Consider the following 13,903-nt stretch of genomic DNA (forward strand, 5'->3'; position numbering starts at 1 on the left):
TTTCATCTGTGTGGTGCAAACACTGAGTAAATCTGGATTCTCACATTCTCTTCCCAGTTCTGCATTCCGTGATAGCACCTTGGCATCTTGAAGTCAGCCACAGTAGGACTATTTATACCAGGGACTTTGGCAAAGGCTACAAAACAGGGCTTTTTCCTTCTGGAGAGCCCATTGTTAAACATTTGCTAGCAAACCACTGCCCTGTCCCATTACCTCCCCATCACAGACACCAAAGACTTGAATCTTCAGACTGAAAGAGCACATCAGTCTAATTTAATGGTCCCCAGACTTATTTTATATTGGGCACAACTATGTGGTCAAATACCAGGCTGGTACCTGACACAGGGGAAAGCAGATATGGCTTAGTTGTTGTTTTCAGCCTTTAAGTTGTGGTCGATGTTGACACAGCAACAAATAAGGAAACGTGCAGCTTTCCTCCTATTTTCTGACCGGGGCTTCGCAGACCCCTGCACGGCGACTCTTCTTCCAGCTGCCCAACCACTGGTGTTCACCGAAGTTCCGTTCCTAACACCTCCTCAGTCCTTGTGCCCAATCTTCCCCTCTGGTCTCCACTCCACATCCCCGGCTACCGAACATTTGTACATCTGTCGGTTTCTGAAAGGGTCCCAATAAATGCCACCTCTTTTTCCCTGCCATGTTCTGTATGAACTAAGAACTTAAACAAGGACTTAACATGGATGCTGCAAACACAGAAAAATCAGATGCATTTCTACACACTAGCAATGAACAATCCAAAAATAAACAATACTATTTACAATAGCATTAAAAAGAATAAACTACTTAGGAATAAATTTAAGACTTGTACACTGAAAACAATAAAACACTGCCAAAACAAATTTTAAAAGACCTAAGTCAATGGAAAGACATCCTGTGTTCATAAATTAGAAGACTTCATTTTGTTAAGATGGCAATATTCCACAAAGTGACTTATAGATTCAATGCAATACTTGTCAAAATCTCTACAGCTATTTTTGGAGAAATACAAGAAGCTGATTCTAAAATTCATTTGGAATCACAAGGAACCCCCAAATAGTCAGAACAATCTTGAAAAAGAAAAAAGTTGAAGAACTCACTTTTCCCAATTTCAGAACTTACTAGAAAACTACAGTAATCAACTCACTGTGGCACTAACATAAGGACAGACATATAGATCAATGAAATGCAGTTCGGTATTTAGAAACACCCCCATACATGTATGATTGTTTTTTAAATATATTTTATTGATTATGCTATTATAGTTGTCCCATTTTTCCCCCTTCACTTGCCTCCACCCTGTACACCCTCTCCCACCCACATCCCCCCTTTAGTCATGTCCATGTATCATACTTATAAGTTCTTTAGCTTCTACATTTCCTATACTATTCTTACCCTCCCCCTGTCTATTTTCAACCTACCATCTATGCTACTTATTCTCTGTACCTTTTCTGCCTCTCTCCTCCTCCCACTCCCCTGTTGCTAACCCTCCATGTGATTTCCATTTCTGTGGTTCTGTTCCTGTTCTAGTTGTTTGCTTAGTTTCTTTTGGTTTTGCTTTAGGTGTGGTTGTTAATAATTGTGAGTTTGCTGTCCTTTTACTATACATGTTTTTTCTTTATCTTCTTTTCTTAGATAAGTCCCTTTAACATTTCATAAAATAAGGGCTTGGTGATGATGAACTCCTTTAACTTGACCTTATCTGAGAAGCACTTTATCTGCCCTTCCATCCTAAATGAAAGCTTTACTGGATAGAGTAATCTGGGATATAGGTCCTTGTCTTTCATGACTTGGAATATTTCTTTCCAGCCTCTTCTTGCCTGTAAGGTCTCTTTTGAGAAATCAGCTGACAGTCTGATGGGAACTCCTTTGTAGATGACTGTCCCCTTATCTCTTTCTGCTTCTAGGATTCTCTCCTTCATTTTTACTTTGGCTAATGTAATTATGATGTGTCTTGGTGTGTTTCTTCTTGGGTCCAACTTCTTTGGGGCTCTCTGAGCTTCCTGGATTTCCTGGAGGTCAATTTCCTTTGCCAGAATGGGGAAGTTCTCCTTTATTATTTGTTCAAATATGTGTTCAATCTGTTGCTTTTCCTCTTCCCCTTCTGGTACCCCTATAATTCGGATGTTGGAACATTTAAAGATGTCCTGAAGGTTCCTAAGCTTCTCCTCGTTTTTTTGAATTCTTATTTCTTCATTCTTTCCTGTTTGATTGTTTTTTTCTTCCTTCTGGTCCACTCCATTAACTTGAGTCCCAGTTTCCTTTCCATCACTATTGGTTCTCTGTGCATCTTCCTTCGTCTCTTTTATGGTAACCTGCATTTTTTCATCTAATTTGCGCCCAAAATCAACCAATTCTGTGAGTTTCCTGATCACCAGTGTTTTGAACTGTGCATCTGATAGATTGGCTATCTCTTGGTTGCTGAAAAGGATGAGCCCTGGGGCATTGATCTGTTTTTCTGTTTGAGACATATCTCTCTCTCTCTCTCTCTTTTTTTTTTGGTCTGGTTGCTCCTGTTACCGTGAGGGGCAGAGCCTTAAGTGTTCACTGGGGCTGGGCACCCCAGTCGCTTGATTGTGACATTGTATGTGGGGGTGGGGGTGGGGGCGGGAGGGAACAATGGCGGTAGCTCCTTTCTCCTGGGACCACAGACCCTTCCCTGGGATCCTGGATTGCGTGCACTGTCCTGGTCCACAATTGCTGCTTCACTGGGTCCGCCAGCTGCTGCTCACGTACTCAGGGTCCACCCGCTGTGATCTTGTGCGCCCCAGATGCCTCATGTGCTCCCGGTTGCCCTTTGTGCCCACTGCTCTCTGTTCTCTGTGCCGCGACCCGTGCTGCAACCCGTGCCCGGCTGCTTGTCTCTGCCCCTCCTACCGCTCTGGATGAACGGGTCTACTTCAACTTCTTGGCTGTCCGACTTCCATTCAGATAAATTCTCTGTCAGTTCTGGGTGTTATTCTGCCTCTAAATTGTTGCTGTTCTAATCTTGGTTGTGCGTGGAGGTACGGTGCGTCCACCTATGCCTCCATCTTGCCGGAAGTCTCCAATTAATTGGTTTTTGATAAGGGTCCCAAGACCCTTGTCAATTCAATAGAGAAGGAAAAGTCTTTGCAACAAATTATGCCTGGACAGCAAAATATCCAAAAGAATAAAGTTGGTCCTCTACCTCACACCATATGCAAAAAATTAACTCAAAATGGATCAAAGGCCTAAATGTAAGAGCTACACAAGAAAAATATTAGGAAAAAACATAGGAATACATCTCCATGACCTTGGACTTGAAATGTATTCTTATATATGACACTGAAAGCATAAGTCTCACATGTACACACACACACTCACACACACAAATAGATAAACCTGTCATTGAAGGACACTATCGAGAAAATAAAAGGACAATCCATATAACAGGAGAAAATGTTTGCAAATAATGTGTCTTTGCACACATTCTTCATGGGTGTCAAAATTATATAAAGAACTATTACAATTCAACAGCAAAAAGGCCACCCAATTAAAAAGAAGCAAACACTTCAATAGATACTTCTCCAAGAAGATACAAAAGTGGTCAATAAAATATTAAAAAATAAAAATAAGTAAATAAAAAGTCAATAAGCACATAAAAACATTCTCAACATCATCAGTCATTAGAGAAATGCAAACCAAAACCACAATGAAATGCCACATTATACCCATGAGAATGGCAAAAGAAAGAAAGAGAGAGAGAGAGGAACAAGGATGTGGGGAAATCAGTCCCCTCATCCATTGCTGGTGGGATATAAAACGGTGCTGGTGCCGTGCAAAAACAGTTTAATGTTCCTCAAAAATCAAACATAAAAGTGCTCTATGACCCCGCATTTGCACTCCTAGGTAGGTCTTACTCAAGAGAAATAAAAACAGGTGTTTAAAGAAAAATGTGTACACAAATATTCACAGCAGCATTACTATACTAGCCAAAAGTAGAACCAGTACAAATGTCCATCAGCTGTTGAATTGACAAACAAAATGTGGTGTGTCCATGAAATGGAATATTATGCAGGCATAAAAAAGAAACGAAGCACCGATACATGCAATAACATAAATAAACCTTGAAAATATTCTGAGAGACAAAAGCCAGTCACAAATAGCTACAGGCTATGATTCCACAACCGGGCAAGTACAAAACAGGTGTTCCCTTGAGACAGAAAGCAGATCAGTGGTTGCCAGGAACTATGGAGAAGTGACTGCTTAATGGGTCTATTTTTTTAGGGGGTGGGGCAGGGGAGTGAGAAAAATGTTCTGCAATTATATCATGGTGATAATTATAAAATATTATGAACATAATAGAAGCCACTGGACTGTATACTTAAAAATGAAATGGTGAGTTTTATAACAATGTTAATTTTACCCTCAGTTTAGAAAATGGAGGTAAAAGTACCGTGTCTGTTACTGATAGAGGAAACTGCAGAGGAGGTTGAAGGCCTCTGGTCAGACTGAGAGCCAAATGGATCTGTAAACCAGCCCCAATCAGGTAGAGTTATCCAGCCGGGTCACAGGCAACACTGGGCCTGGGAGGGTTTAGGAGAGGGAAGAACAGAGGGGAACTGATCTGCTATTAGGCTCTCTGACAAGAGGAAGAGAAAATTGTTTAGTCTCAAAGCCCAGGTATTTGCATATTTACCAATCAGGTGTGAAACTACCACTCCAGGAGTGAAAAGAAAACAGGCAAGTAGAGAGAGGACAGGTGCTGTGTTCACCACACGTGAAAGGAAACATCAGGAGGAAAGAGACTTTCCTCGCTAGTAATATGCACTCAGATGTAGAAAACAGTCTTCTTCGCTTTATCTAATAGTTTGCATCTTTGTTTTCCTGGGTAGCCTGGCAAACAGCAACACTTGGTCTTGCAATTAAAGGTGCCTCAGGCTTTTTTTTGGTTCACGTTAATCTCTTTTAGATTAAAAGGTCTCTTTTAGGTAAATATTCAATCACATGGAAGTTTTCCTCCCTGCCAGAGCCCTTCCTCCCCTCTCGCTCCTCCCCCTTCAGTATGGCGCTGTTTTCTCAGGGAGCTCAGGTAACCGCGTGGCAGGTCTGGGGAAGCTGCGGGCCTTTGCGCTGGTTTCTGACGTAGTGAGCTGATACAATCTGATCCCGAGTGTTTGGTCCTGCTGCCCATCAATCCACACTGTGGCCGGCGAAGCTGTACTTGGTTTTCTTGACCATACACAAGAAGCTGAGCTGTGTCTGGCTCACCTGAGCATCTGACGGAGCTGGGGCTGCAGAACCTTAGAGTCTCAGTCACCTCCTTCTCCAGGGTCCTGCCTCGGGTGTCCACGACAACCTGTGCTGTGTGTCAGTCACCCTGGTTACACGTTCTTTCCGGTGGGACCCGGGAGGGGGTGGGGAGGGAGCATGTGGGAACACCGCGTCATAAGATCGTGGAGAACGCAGAACTAGTCGTACTATTTCTCGCGTATCTATCTAATCCCACTGCCTCTCCAGGCACGTTGGGTGTCTCAGGAAAGCAGAGCACTGGCTACAACATTCTTTGACTGTCTTTGAACATTGTTCTTTCTCATCCTGCTTCCTCGGCACCAAAACATTTTAAAAATCCATGCTCACCCATTGGGGAAGTTTTTTGTGACACTGGCCTGGGATTTTTGCCACTGGCTTCCTGTTCTTTCTCCTAGATTTTGCCTCCTCCTTCTCCTTTCCCGCTGAGTGGGCATGACGCAGAACCTACTGATCAGAATGGATGCTGCCCAGCCACGGCGAACCCCGCCTAGTACCTGTGTGCTCTCAGCTGGGCAGCCATGACAACCGCCAATGGTCCCACCTGACAGGACAGGCCCTTAGCGAGGGAGCTGCCACAGCTCAGAAATCCTGCTTGTCCACTGACAGGACTTTCAAAACCACTGTCTCGTTATGGACTGAAAAGAAATGGATGGTCAAAGAAGGTGAGGGACCACCACTGTTTGGGATAAAGGTTCTGGAAAAGGAGAGGGAAAATCCCAGCAAAACCCAATTTGCCTGGCCCAGTGTTATCATAATACCACGAGCTCACAATGTCTTGATCCAGCGGCCCCAGCAAGGTCACCTCAGAAACAGTTGAGCTCCGGCAACTTGTCTTGCCTGCTTCAGAATGACTAAGGACTGTTTAAACCTCGTGGCTGGTTAATCATTAATGAAGACTTTTGAAAAACAAAGTAGAGCAAGCCAAGAAAGAAGGGTAGCTAAAAATTAGCTCAGAAAAGGTCATATTTCTTGCAAATGCAGGGCTTGGTGTTGCTTTCGATTGTGGGTGTAATTGTGTGGGATGGAGTTGCAAGCAAATACAATCCCACTGAGGGAGCTGGTGAGCCTCTGAAAGTTTTGCTTGGGACTCTCCCTGCTCTCATGGTCATCGGGGGGACTGTAGGTCTCCATCACCTTTGCCAAGGTGCCTGCATTCCTGTAGGGGTACCAGGGGGAGAGTGGGAACACCCTGCCCAACACAGGTAGCTGCTACCCGAGGCTGGAACCTGGAAATCCAAGGAAGGAAGGTGTGGGAACCGGAAGAGCCTTGGCTGCCCCTACCAACTGTCCCTCACAAGATCAGGGTGGGTGGGCATCACCTGAGGCCAGGAAAAGGGAAGAGAGCGAGTTGCCCGCTAGGGGGAGCACTCAGATGCACGTGCTGTTGATTGCTAGACAATCCCTCAGCTTCTGCAGTTGAGATAAACGCTGACCTCTGCCACTTTCTGAAAGAAACTCCAAGTCCTAAGGGGAAATGATTTAGGGTTCTTCCCACTTCCCTGTTACAGGGACCAATTCTCTTTGTTCCACAGTTAACCCAAGCCCACGAACCAGGTTTAATATTGAACGGAACAAAGGTTGAGTTTCTCCACTCCACGCCCTCTCTTTCTCCTCCAAGGAAGGCACACTTTTTCTCAAGGGTTTGAATATACCACGTGCTTTCTTCTGGACCTGGCACCTTTTGTTCACTCTCTTTCCTGCTTATCTGCCCTAACTCCCACTTATCCTCTAGATCTTGGCACAGATGCCACTTCTCCCCCAAATCTTTCTTAACCCTTGGGCAAGCCTGTGTGGGTGTCCCCTAGAGTTGCATGGCACTCGCAGCGTTGTCTTAGCACGCCTGGGAGTTTTGGGAGGGCAGCAAGGTCGATTTTGTTGATCACTGTTTCTCCAGTGCCTCAAGCCATGTGCCTGCACCCAGCTGGCATTCAGTAATGTTTACTGAATAAATGGAAACAAAAGAAATAAAAAGGCATAAAACTAAAAGGCTTTGTGGAGTTACTGTAGCAGAATGCAGTCACACTACAGTCTATAAAGAAGGGAAAGGAAGTATGTTTTGAGGACCTGCAACATACCAGGCTTTTAAAAGATGCATTAACTCATCTGACTTCCACAATAACCTTCTGAGGTCGGGATTATGATCGCTACCAATTAAGGAATTGGTGCTCAGACGAGCGAGTCTTTTCCAGGGTCACATGGCTGGGAAGCAGCAAAGCTGGGGTTTTATCTCCCTGGCACCCTGACTGCAAATCCCACCTTGTCCCACTAGGCCACGGTGTCTGCTCACAGAGGTGAGTGAGTGTTTGGGCACGTTTTTTCCCAGGTTTATTTGTGCAAGGAGTTAGGAAACAGAGGTTAAACCAATGAGGGGAAAGAGGCCAAAGAAAAGGCTGTATCCAGTCTGATAGCTTAGTATTTGGAATTAGCAAAACACTTTGTGGGTATCTCCTGAGTCTCATTCTGTATTTAAACCTAATGCTGCCCTTGACCTTGGGTGGTCAGAAATGCGGAATGTGTCAAGGATGTGGCAGGACAAGGATCAAGTGAGTATATCTGTATCATCTTACCCAGTAACCTTTTTTAAAAACTAAAGATGTATATATTTTTTTAGGATCATGGTGTCAGAATGTCATTTCATCAAAATAGCCATGCCACATTTTGTGTTAAAAAAATTCTGATATAAAGGCTGAGCACCCACAAGACTATAAAAAAGATAATATCACATGATACTCAAAGTATTATACATTTCTTTTAAAATGTCAAATACCCCAATGCCTTTAAAACAGGGCCTGGTAAGCCAGGGAGGTCAGTTATAGCTAACAAAATATACCCAGCACAGCATGTTGGACTGTCCATCGGATTATTTTTCACTAGAAAAGAAAAATCAAAACTTAGTTTTCTAATGTTTCTGACTCTCAACTCAGTGCTTATGTGTTGTCAGAACAGCTGTTTTTGGAATAGAAAAGTGGGGTGCCTATTTTAGTGAAGAATCAGAAGGTACAGTTATCTTCCCACCGCTGGTCCTTGAGCTGCCTCCACCCCCACCCCGCCCCCAGCAGCCTTATGGATGAACCTCCTCACACCCCCCAGAGGGTACCTATTTGGCAGCCTCACTCTCAGCTGCGCTGTCCTCCGTGCTGGGAGTACGCATGGTCAGCCTCCTACCTTAGTTCCCATCCCCTAAGAAAGGAGGTTGCATATGAACACACTTTTTTGCCAAAAAGACCCCACTCTTGTAGAAAAGCTTTTCTTTTCTTTTTGGGAGGCTCTGAAGTGGGTCATTGACGTGACCAGTTTTGTCCATTTCCAGGGTGGGTGTGTTGTTAGCAAAAACCTGGGAATTGAGTCTGAGCACAGACCCCGGTCCAGGCTGTCACTAGCTGGGTGACCTCGGCCAGTCACATCACCACCCCGCCTACATCCTTGAGTTCCTGTGAGACCTGCCTGAGCCAAAGAGCACAATGAACCACGTCACCGTAGCGTTTATCCCCACCTGATCTGCTGTGTGCCTGCTCCTTCGGTCTGAGCTCTCCCCCGGGAATGTGAGCTCCACACGGGCAAGATTTCACTGCTGTTGTTCCCGCGGTAGCCACAGCTGCACCTAGGACAAAGCCTGGCACATGGCCGAGTGCATATACATTTTCTATGATTGTCAGTTCTTTTTCTAATGAGATCAGTCAAACTCCATGATTCTGTACCTTGAAGGGCATCTGTACTCCTCTCCTAGGACAAGAAGGAATCAGCAGATCTTGTTGTCCTTGAAAACACTGCCCAGTGATCTGTCATCTGGGCAAGTTTCCTAGCTTCTTCTGCCTCTAAAAAGGCCTTTATGTTTTTTAAGAGGAATTGTAAGGACTGTTAGTGGGGAGGCCATACATAACTCAGGCAGCTCACGACTCCGAAGGTAAAATTCTTAATGGCAAAACCACACAGGGCAATTTTTAGAAGTAATCCTATCAACAACCCATCGCTCTCCTTTGAATCATTGGTTGGGGCTGCTGACGGACACTGTCTGAAGTTGGTGTTGAACTTCACAGAAAAGGGAAGGAAACGTTCTGCTAACTCTGCTGTGCCCTGTGAAAAGGAGGAACAGAAGGCTCTGGCTTCCCACGCGGTCACCGCCATGCAGGCCACCCCAGCACTTCATGAAAGCAAACAACTCCGTGTCACATCGGCGGCCTCCTTTTAGAGGGCAGTGTAAAGCTGCTGGGTCATAAACACCCTGAAGCAATGACAGCTGTGACAAGCTTTGCCACATCCCATTCCAATCCAGATGCTGAGTGGTATTTGAGTGTTGGCCTTTCCACCACCTGAGCTCAAGTTTCATGTAGTAATACTTCACAGTTGTTTACTATGTACCCCAGCTTCGGTAGTAATTGCAAACCCAAACCCATGACAGCAACTTGCTGGTGTCTCCAGCTGAAAATACTGCATTAGTTTATTTCTTCTATGCTGTTAACAGTTCTTCTAATTTTACGAGAAAAAAAACCAGTATAAAGAAAACACAATTTAAAATATGGTCTTGAAACTGCTTTAAAGAGAGCTTTATTTACTACATACAACCTAAGAACGTGTTGTAAATGGAGCAAGACCTAAATAAATTTAAAAGCTTTTCAAATACAAAGCAACTAAAGACAACTAAACTGCTAGCATGTTTGAAAACCAAACTCCTAAAGTTTTTTTAAACATTTATATAGTTTGTTCTTAACCCTAAAAAAAAAAAGTTCACATTTCAAGTTATCAACTTCCCTCAGTAGTGTATGTGAAATGGGTTTGAGACAGAAACAATGAAAAGGCTTGCCATGGAACTGGAGAGCATTATGCTAAACAAAATAAGTCAGGCTGCGAAAGACAAATACCATATGATCTCACCTTTAACAGGAACCTAATCAACAAAACAAACAAGCAAGCAAAATATAACCAAAGACACTGAAATAGAGAACAGGCTGACAGTGACCAGAGGGGAGAGGAGAGGGAATTTCAGAGGAAAAGGGGAAGGGTTTGCAGGGACAAGTATAAAGGACACCTGGACAAAAACAAGCGGTGGGGGTGGAAACGGGAGGGAGGTAGGGAGGCCTGGGGGGGGCGGGGTGGGCTGCGATGGGAGTAAAAGGCAGGAAACTGTACTTGAACAATTAAAAATAAAAAATATTTTTTAAAAAAGGCTTGTCGATAGCAAATGGTCACACATTTGTTTTTAAGGTAGTTTGGTATTTGCCACATTAAGATGTTTTTTCTTTTTACTCCCCCTGCCCCAAATATGGGAGGGGGGAGCAAAAAGAAAAGAAAAAATAATTATTTGGGGGGGTAAAAAGAAAAAATAATTTTTTACCCCCACCCCCCCATCCCCCCAAATAATTTACAGGCACATGTAAAATACAGTAAGACCACTGGGTCAGAGTCTCACCTACTGACACTGTGACAGTCCTACACTGGACAGAGGCCACTTCTTTCACACAAAGTCAAGGGATGAGGATCTAGTCCAAATTGCATCTTGTTGGATTATTCATTCCAACAGATTCGATGCAGCTTGCTGGGGACATCCTCAGGAACATTGCACAATCACTTGATGTCATTTAAGAATGATGAAAAGCAATGTTAGGAATGTTTCAAGGTCTTTGCAGGCACTCAGTAATTTTACACAATAAATAAATATTGTTTATATATAAAAATTTCATCCCACCCTCGGTTGGTGGGGGCAGGGGGGCATTTGGGAATCTCTTCATTTAGAATTTAAAAAACAAAACTAAAAACTATTTGCCAGAGGCACGACCTTATTATTAATCCACAAATAAGAATTCAGCCGTCAGCAAAAAATGCAGTGAGTGGAAAGATTTTATGGATCGATAATATGACATAAAAACACAACTGCGTTTCCTGCTATCTATTGCATACCTCACTTCCTTGCTCAAGCCTTTAAAAAAAGTTCCAAGTTGATGTATTTCATAAAGTAGATGACAATCTTAATATTTTACTGTATTTTACATTCACTCTGCTAAGCAAAAGCCTTTAAACAGGCACAAAACACTGCAACAACATATTTACTTCCTAATAAAACAAAACTTGTAATAACATTGGAATAAAATGGTTTCACTTTGCATTAAACTATATATCATGAACTTCTGCAACATAAAAAAACCTAAAAGCATTAGGAGATATTTACAAACTCTTAACTCTCTCCTCCTCCTCTCCCCACCCAGTGTGCCTGCCCCCCACCCCCATTCAGTTCTCCTGTCACGTGCACAGCAACGCAGGGAAACCCTGTTCCCTAAACAGCACTTCTAACACCACATTTTGCAAGAAACGTGATAAGGCAACTAGAAGCATTAACTTTCTGCAACAAAAGTCTCTGGGGGGCCTTGCTGCAATAACATTCATCGTCTCTACAAACTTATACTTCAAAAACAAATAAAATAAAGCAGTAGAAGTGGAACTGAAGTTTTATATTGGACAATTAAATAGCGATGCAAAGATGTCTTAGGAAAACTATTGAAGTCTTGGGCTTACCCATCAGTTCTATTGAAAATAATGTCCCCAACCCAAATAATAAAAAAAAAACAACAAAAAACCAACAAAATCCCAGGAAGAAGTACAAAAGCCATCAATGTTTTCTCTACCCGAGAAATTCATTTGCTCTAGACTTGCCACACAGGGAAGTGGGGCTGGGGACAGAAGGAAGGGGTGAGGAGGGGAGTGCAGAGGAAACATCAAGTTTAAGAGTAAAGTCAAACGGAGAATGAGCAGGGGCCCAAGGTGATGGTGGCAGGTGAGAGCTTTCCAGTGTGTGGACTCAGAAGTGTGACAAGTCTTTTCAATGTTGGCTTAAGGAGAGACTGAGTGTTTAATTTCTTAAATAAAAAAAAAATAGAACCATCACGGATAACACATGGTAACACCGTCTATCCTTAATGCCAGCAAAAATAGAGGTTTTACTCATTTTAAAATTGCACTTTCCAGTATAGTTTTTAAAATAACATTTTCTGTAGTATTTTAAAGCACTATTGTTTGTATCTTTAAATATTGACTACACTTTTCAAAATGCTTCCCTAGCTGCTCAAGTGTGCTTTTTAATATATAGTTGATATATTATTGAAGGTACTACAAAATAGAAATCTCTGGAGTGCAGAAGTTAAGAAAATAACCTTCATACTGAAAATATATCCTTAAAAAATACAAAAACAAAAACCTCTATACAAACGTACTACAGCATACAAAGATTTTAAGAGATGGTCATTAAGGCACGAACCCACGCGAGTCTCTTGGAAATGTATGAACACAGGCCTGCTACCTGGAAAGCAGTCTTAAAAAACCCCAGTGAAAACTTCATGTGTATAAAATATTGCAGGATGCTGCTGCATTACATTCTTCACTTTCAGGTTGCGTGTGTGTGCCGAGCCCCCATGTTCTTTCTTCATAAATAGTAAGTGTTCCTTCAGCGGTCGTCCCCGGGCGGCCCCGCTGTCAGTACGTCTGGTAGACGTCGTGGATGGGGACCTGGATAGCAGCAGCGGGGAAGGCCTGAGGTATGTAGCCTGCGTACCCTCCGTAGACGGCGGCGGCCGCGGCCGCGTTCTTCTGTAGTGTGGCGATCGTGGCTGTGGCCGGAGCAGCGAACGGGACGTAACTGGCCCCGTAGATCCCGGCGGCGGGGATTCTTTGCACGTTTGGAGCCACGGTGTAGACAGGAGTTATTGGGCGGCCCTGAGGAGGAGAGAGAAAAACGATGCCTAGTGATCACTGTACCTCTCCCATTTCATCCTCCGTTCATTCAGCAAGTGCATTCGCTGGTTCCTTCAACTCCCACACGTACAAACAAAGGCCTCCACTCGCAGGGCAGGGCAGGGACGTAGGAGGGCAAGCAAAGAACAATTACTTGAACAATTACTCCAGTAAAGGGCATATGAAGAGAGCCATTATGGTAAGGTGGAGTTGCGTCCTCAAGGCTCATGCAATTTCAACAGGTGCGAGTTGGACAACTGGATGCTAAAGGGAAGCTGAATCTTCACCACCTTCACCTAATCAGCACGTGCCCTGGAGGGGGCTAGGGAAGACAGTCAAGAATCTATCCTTTACTTAGTGGGTCTCACTGCAATCAGACATTTCCCTAACACAGGGCCCTCACAGACATGCCAGCTGCCTCAACTCACACGTCACTGAAGGAACGTGGCCCTTCAAAGACGAAGAGGAGACACCCTGGCAACTGTATGGAACAAAGTTTACAGATCTCCAAAGGGGCGGCTTCTCAAGCTGTTCCTAAAAAAAGTGTGACCACTCACAGTTTTCCACAAATGTAATGGTTTCAACCATCTCCCACCTAGGATGGAACACCACTGTACACACCAACTGTTGCCAGACACCGTCAGAAGGAACCAAGAAACCTGGGAAGCTGGAGGCAGCATCTCAGAGGTGGGGGCACTTCAGCCAGGCTTTAAAGGATGAGGAGGAGGAGTTTTCACGGGAGGAGGAAGGGGAAGAACTAGCTCACTGACACTGCCTCACAGTCGACACCACACCTACTGCAAAAGCCCCTGCTACTTCCTCCTCTCTCCTTGCAAGCGTAACAACACACTGTGTTCCCAGAGCGCACAGGAGCAGAGAGGGAGCACTGTGTGTGGTTCAGCATTTCCCAAAGCGT

The 13,903-nt window shown here is 44.0% G+C and overlaps 1 protein-coding gene across 9 annotated transcripts in view; it reads right to left on the bottom strand.

Moving 5' to 3' along the window:
• Window positions 1-10,602: 10,602 nt before the first annotated feature.
• The window catches only part of RBM47 (RNA binding motif protein 47), a 141,711-nt gene continuing 138,410 nt past the window's right edge, over window positions 10,603-13,903 (bottom strand). For all 9 annotated transcript variants that reach the window (XM_036020011.1, XM_036020013.1, XM_036020016.1 and 6 more), the window contains one exon: window positions 10,603-12,969. In XM_036020011.1, coding sequence (XP_035875904.1) covers window positions 12,730-12,969 — 240 coding nt within the window. In that variant the 3' untranslated portion in view covers window positions 10,603-12,729. The remainder of the gene's footprint in view (window positions 12,970-13,903) is intronic.

Source organism: Phyllostomus discolor, chromosome 1 (genome assembly GCF_004126475.2).
Source record: "Phyllostomus discolor isolate MPI-MPIP mPhyDis1 chromosome 1, mPhyDis1.pri.v3, whole genome shotgun sequence".
NCBI classification, from domain to species: Eukaryota; Metazoa; Chordata; class Mammalia; order Chiroptera; family Phyllostomidae; genus Phyllostomus; species Phyllostomus discolor.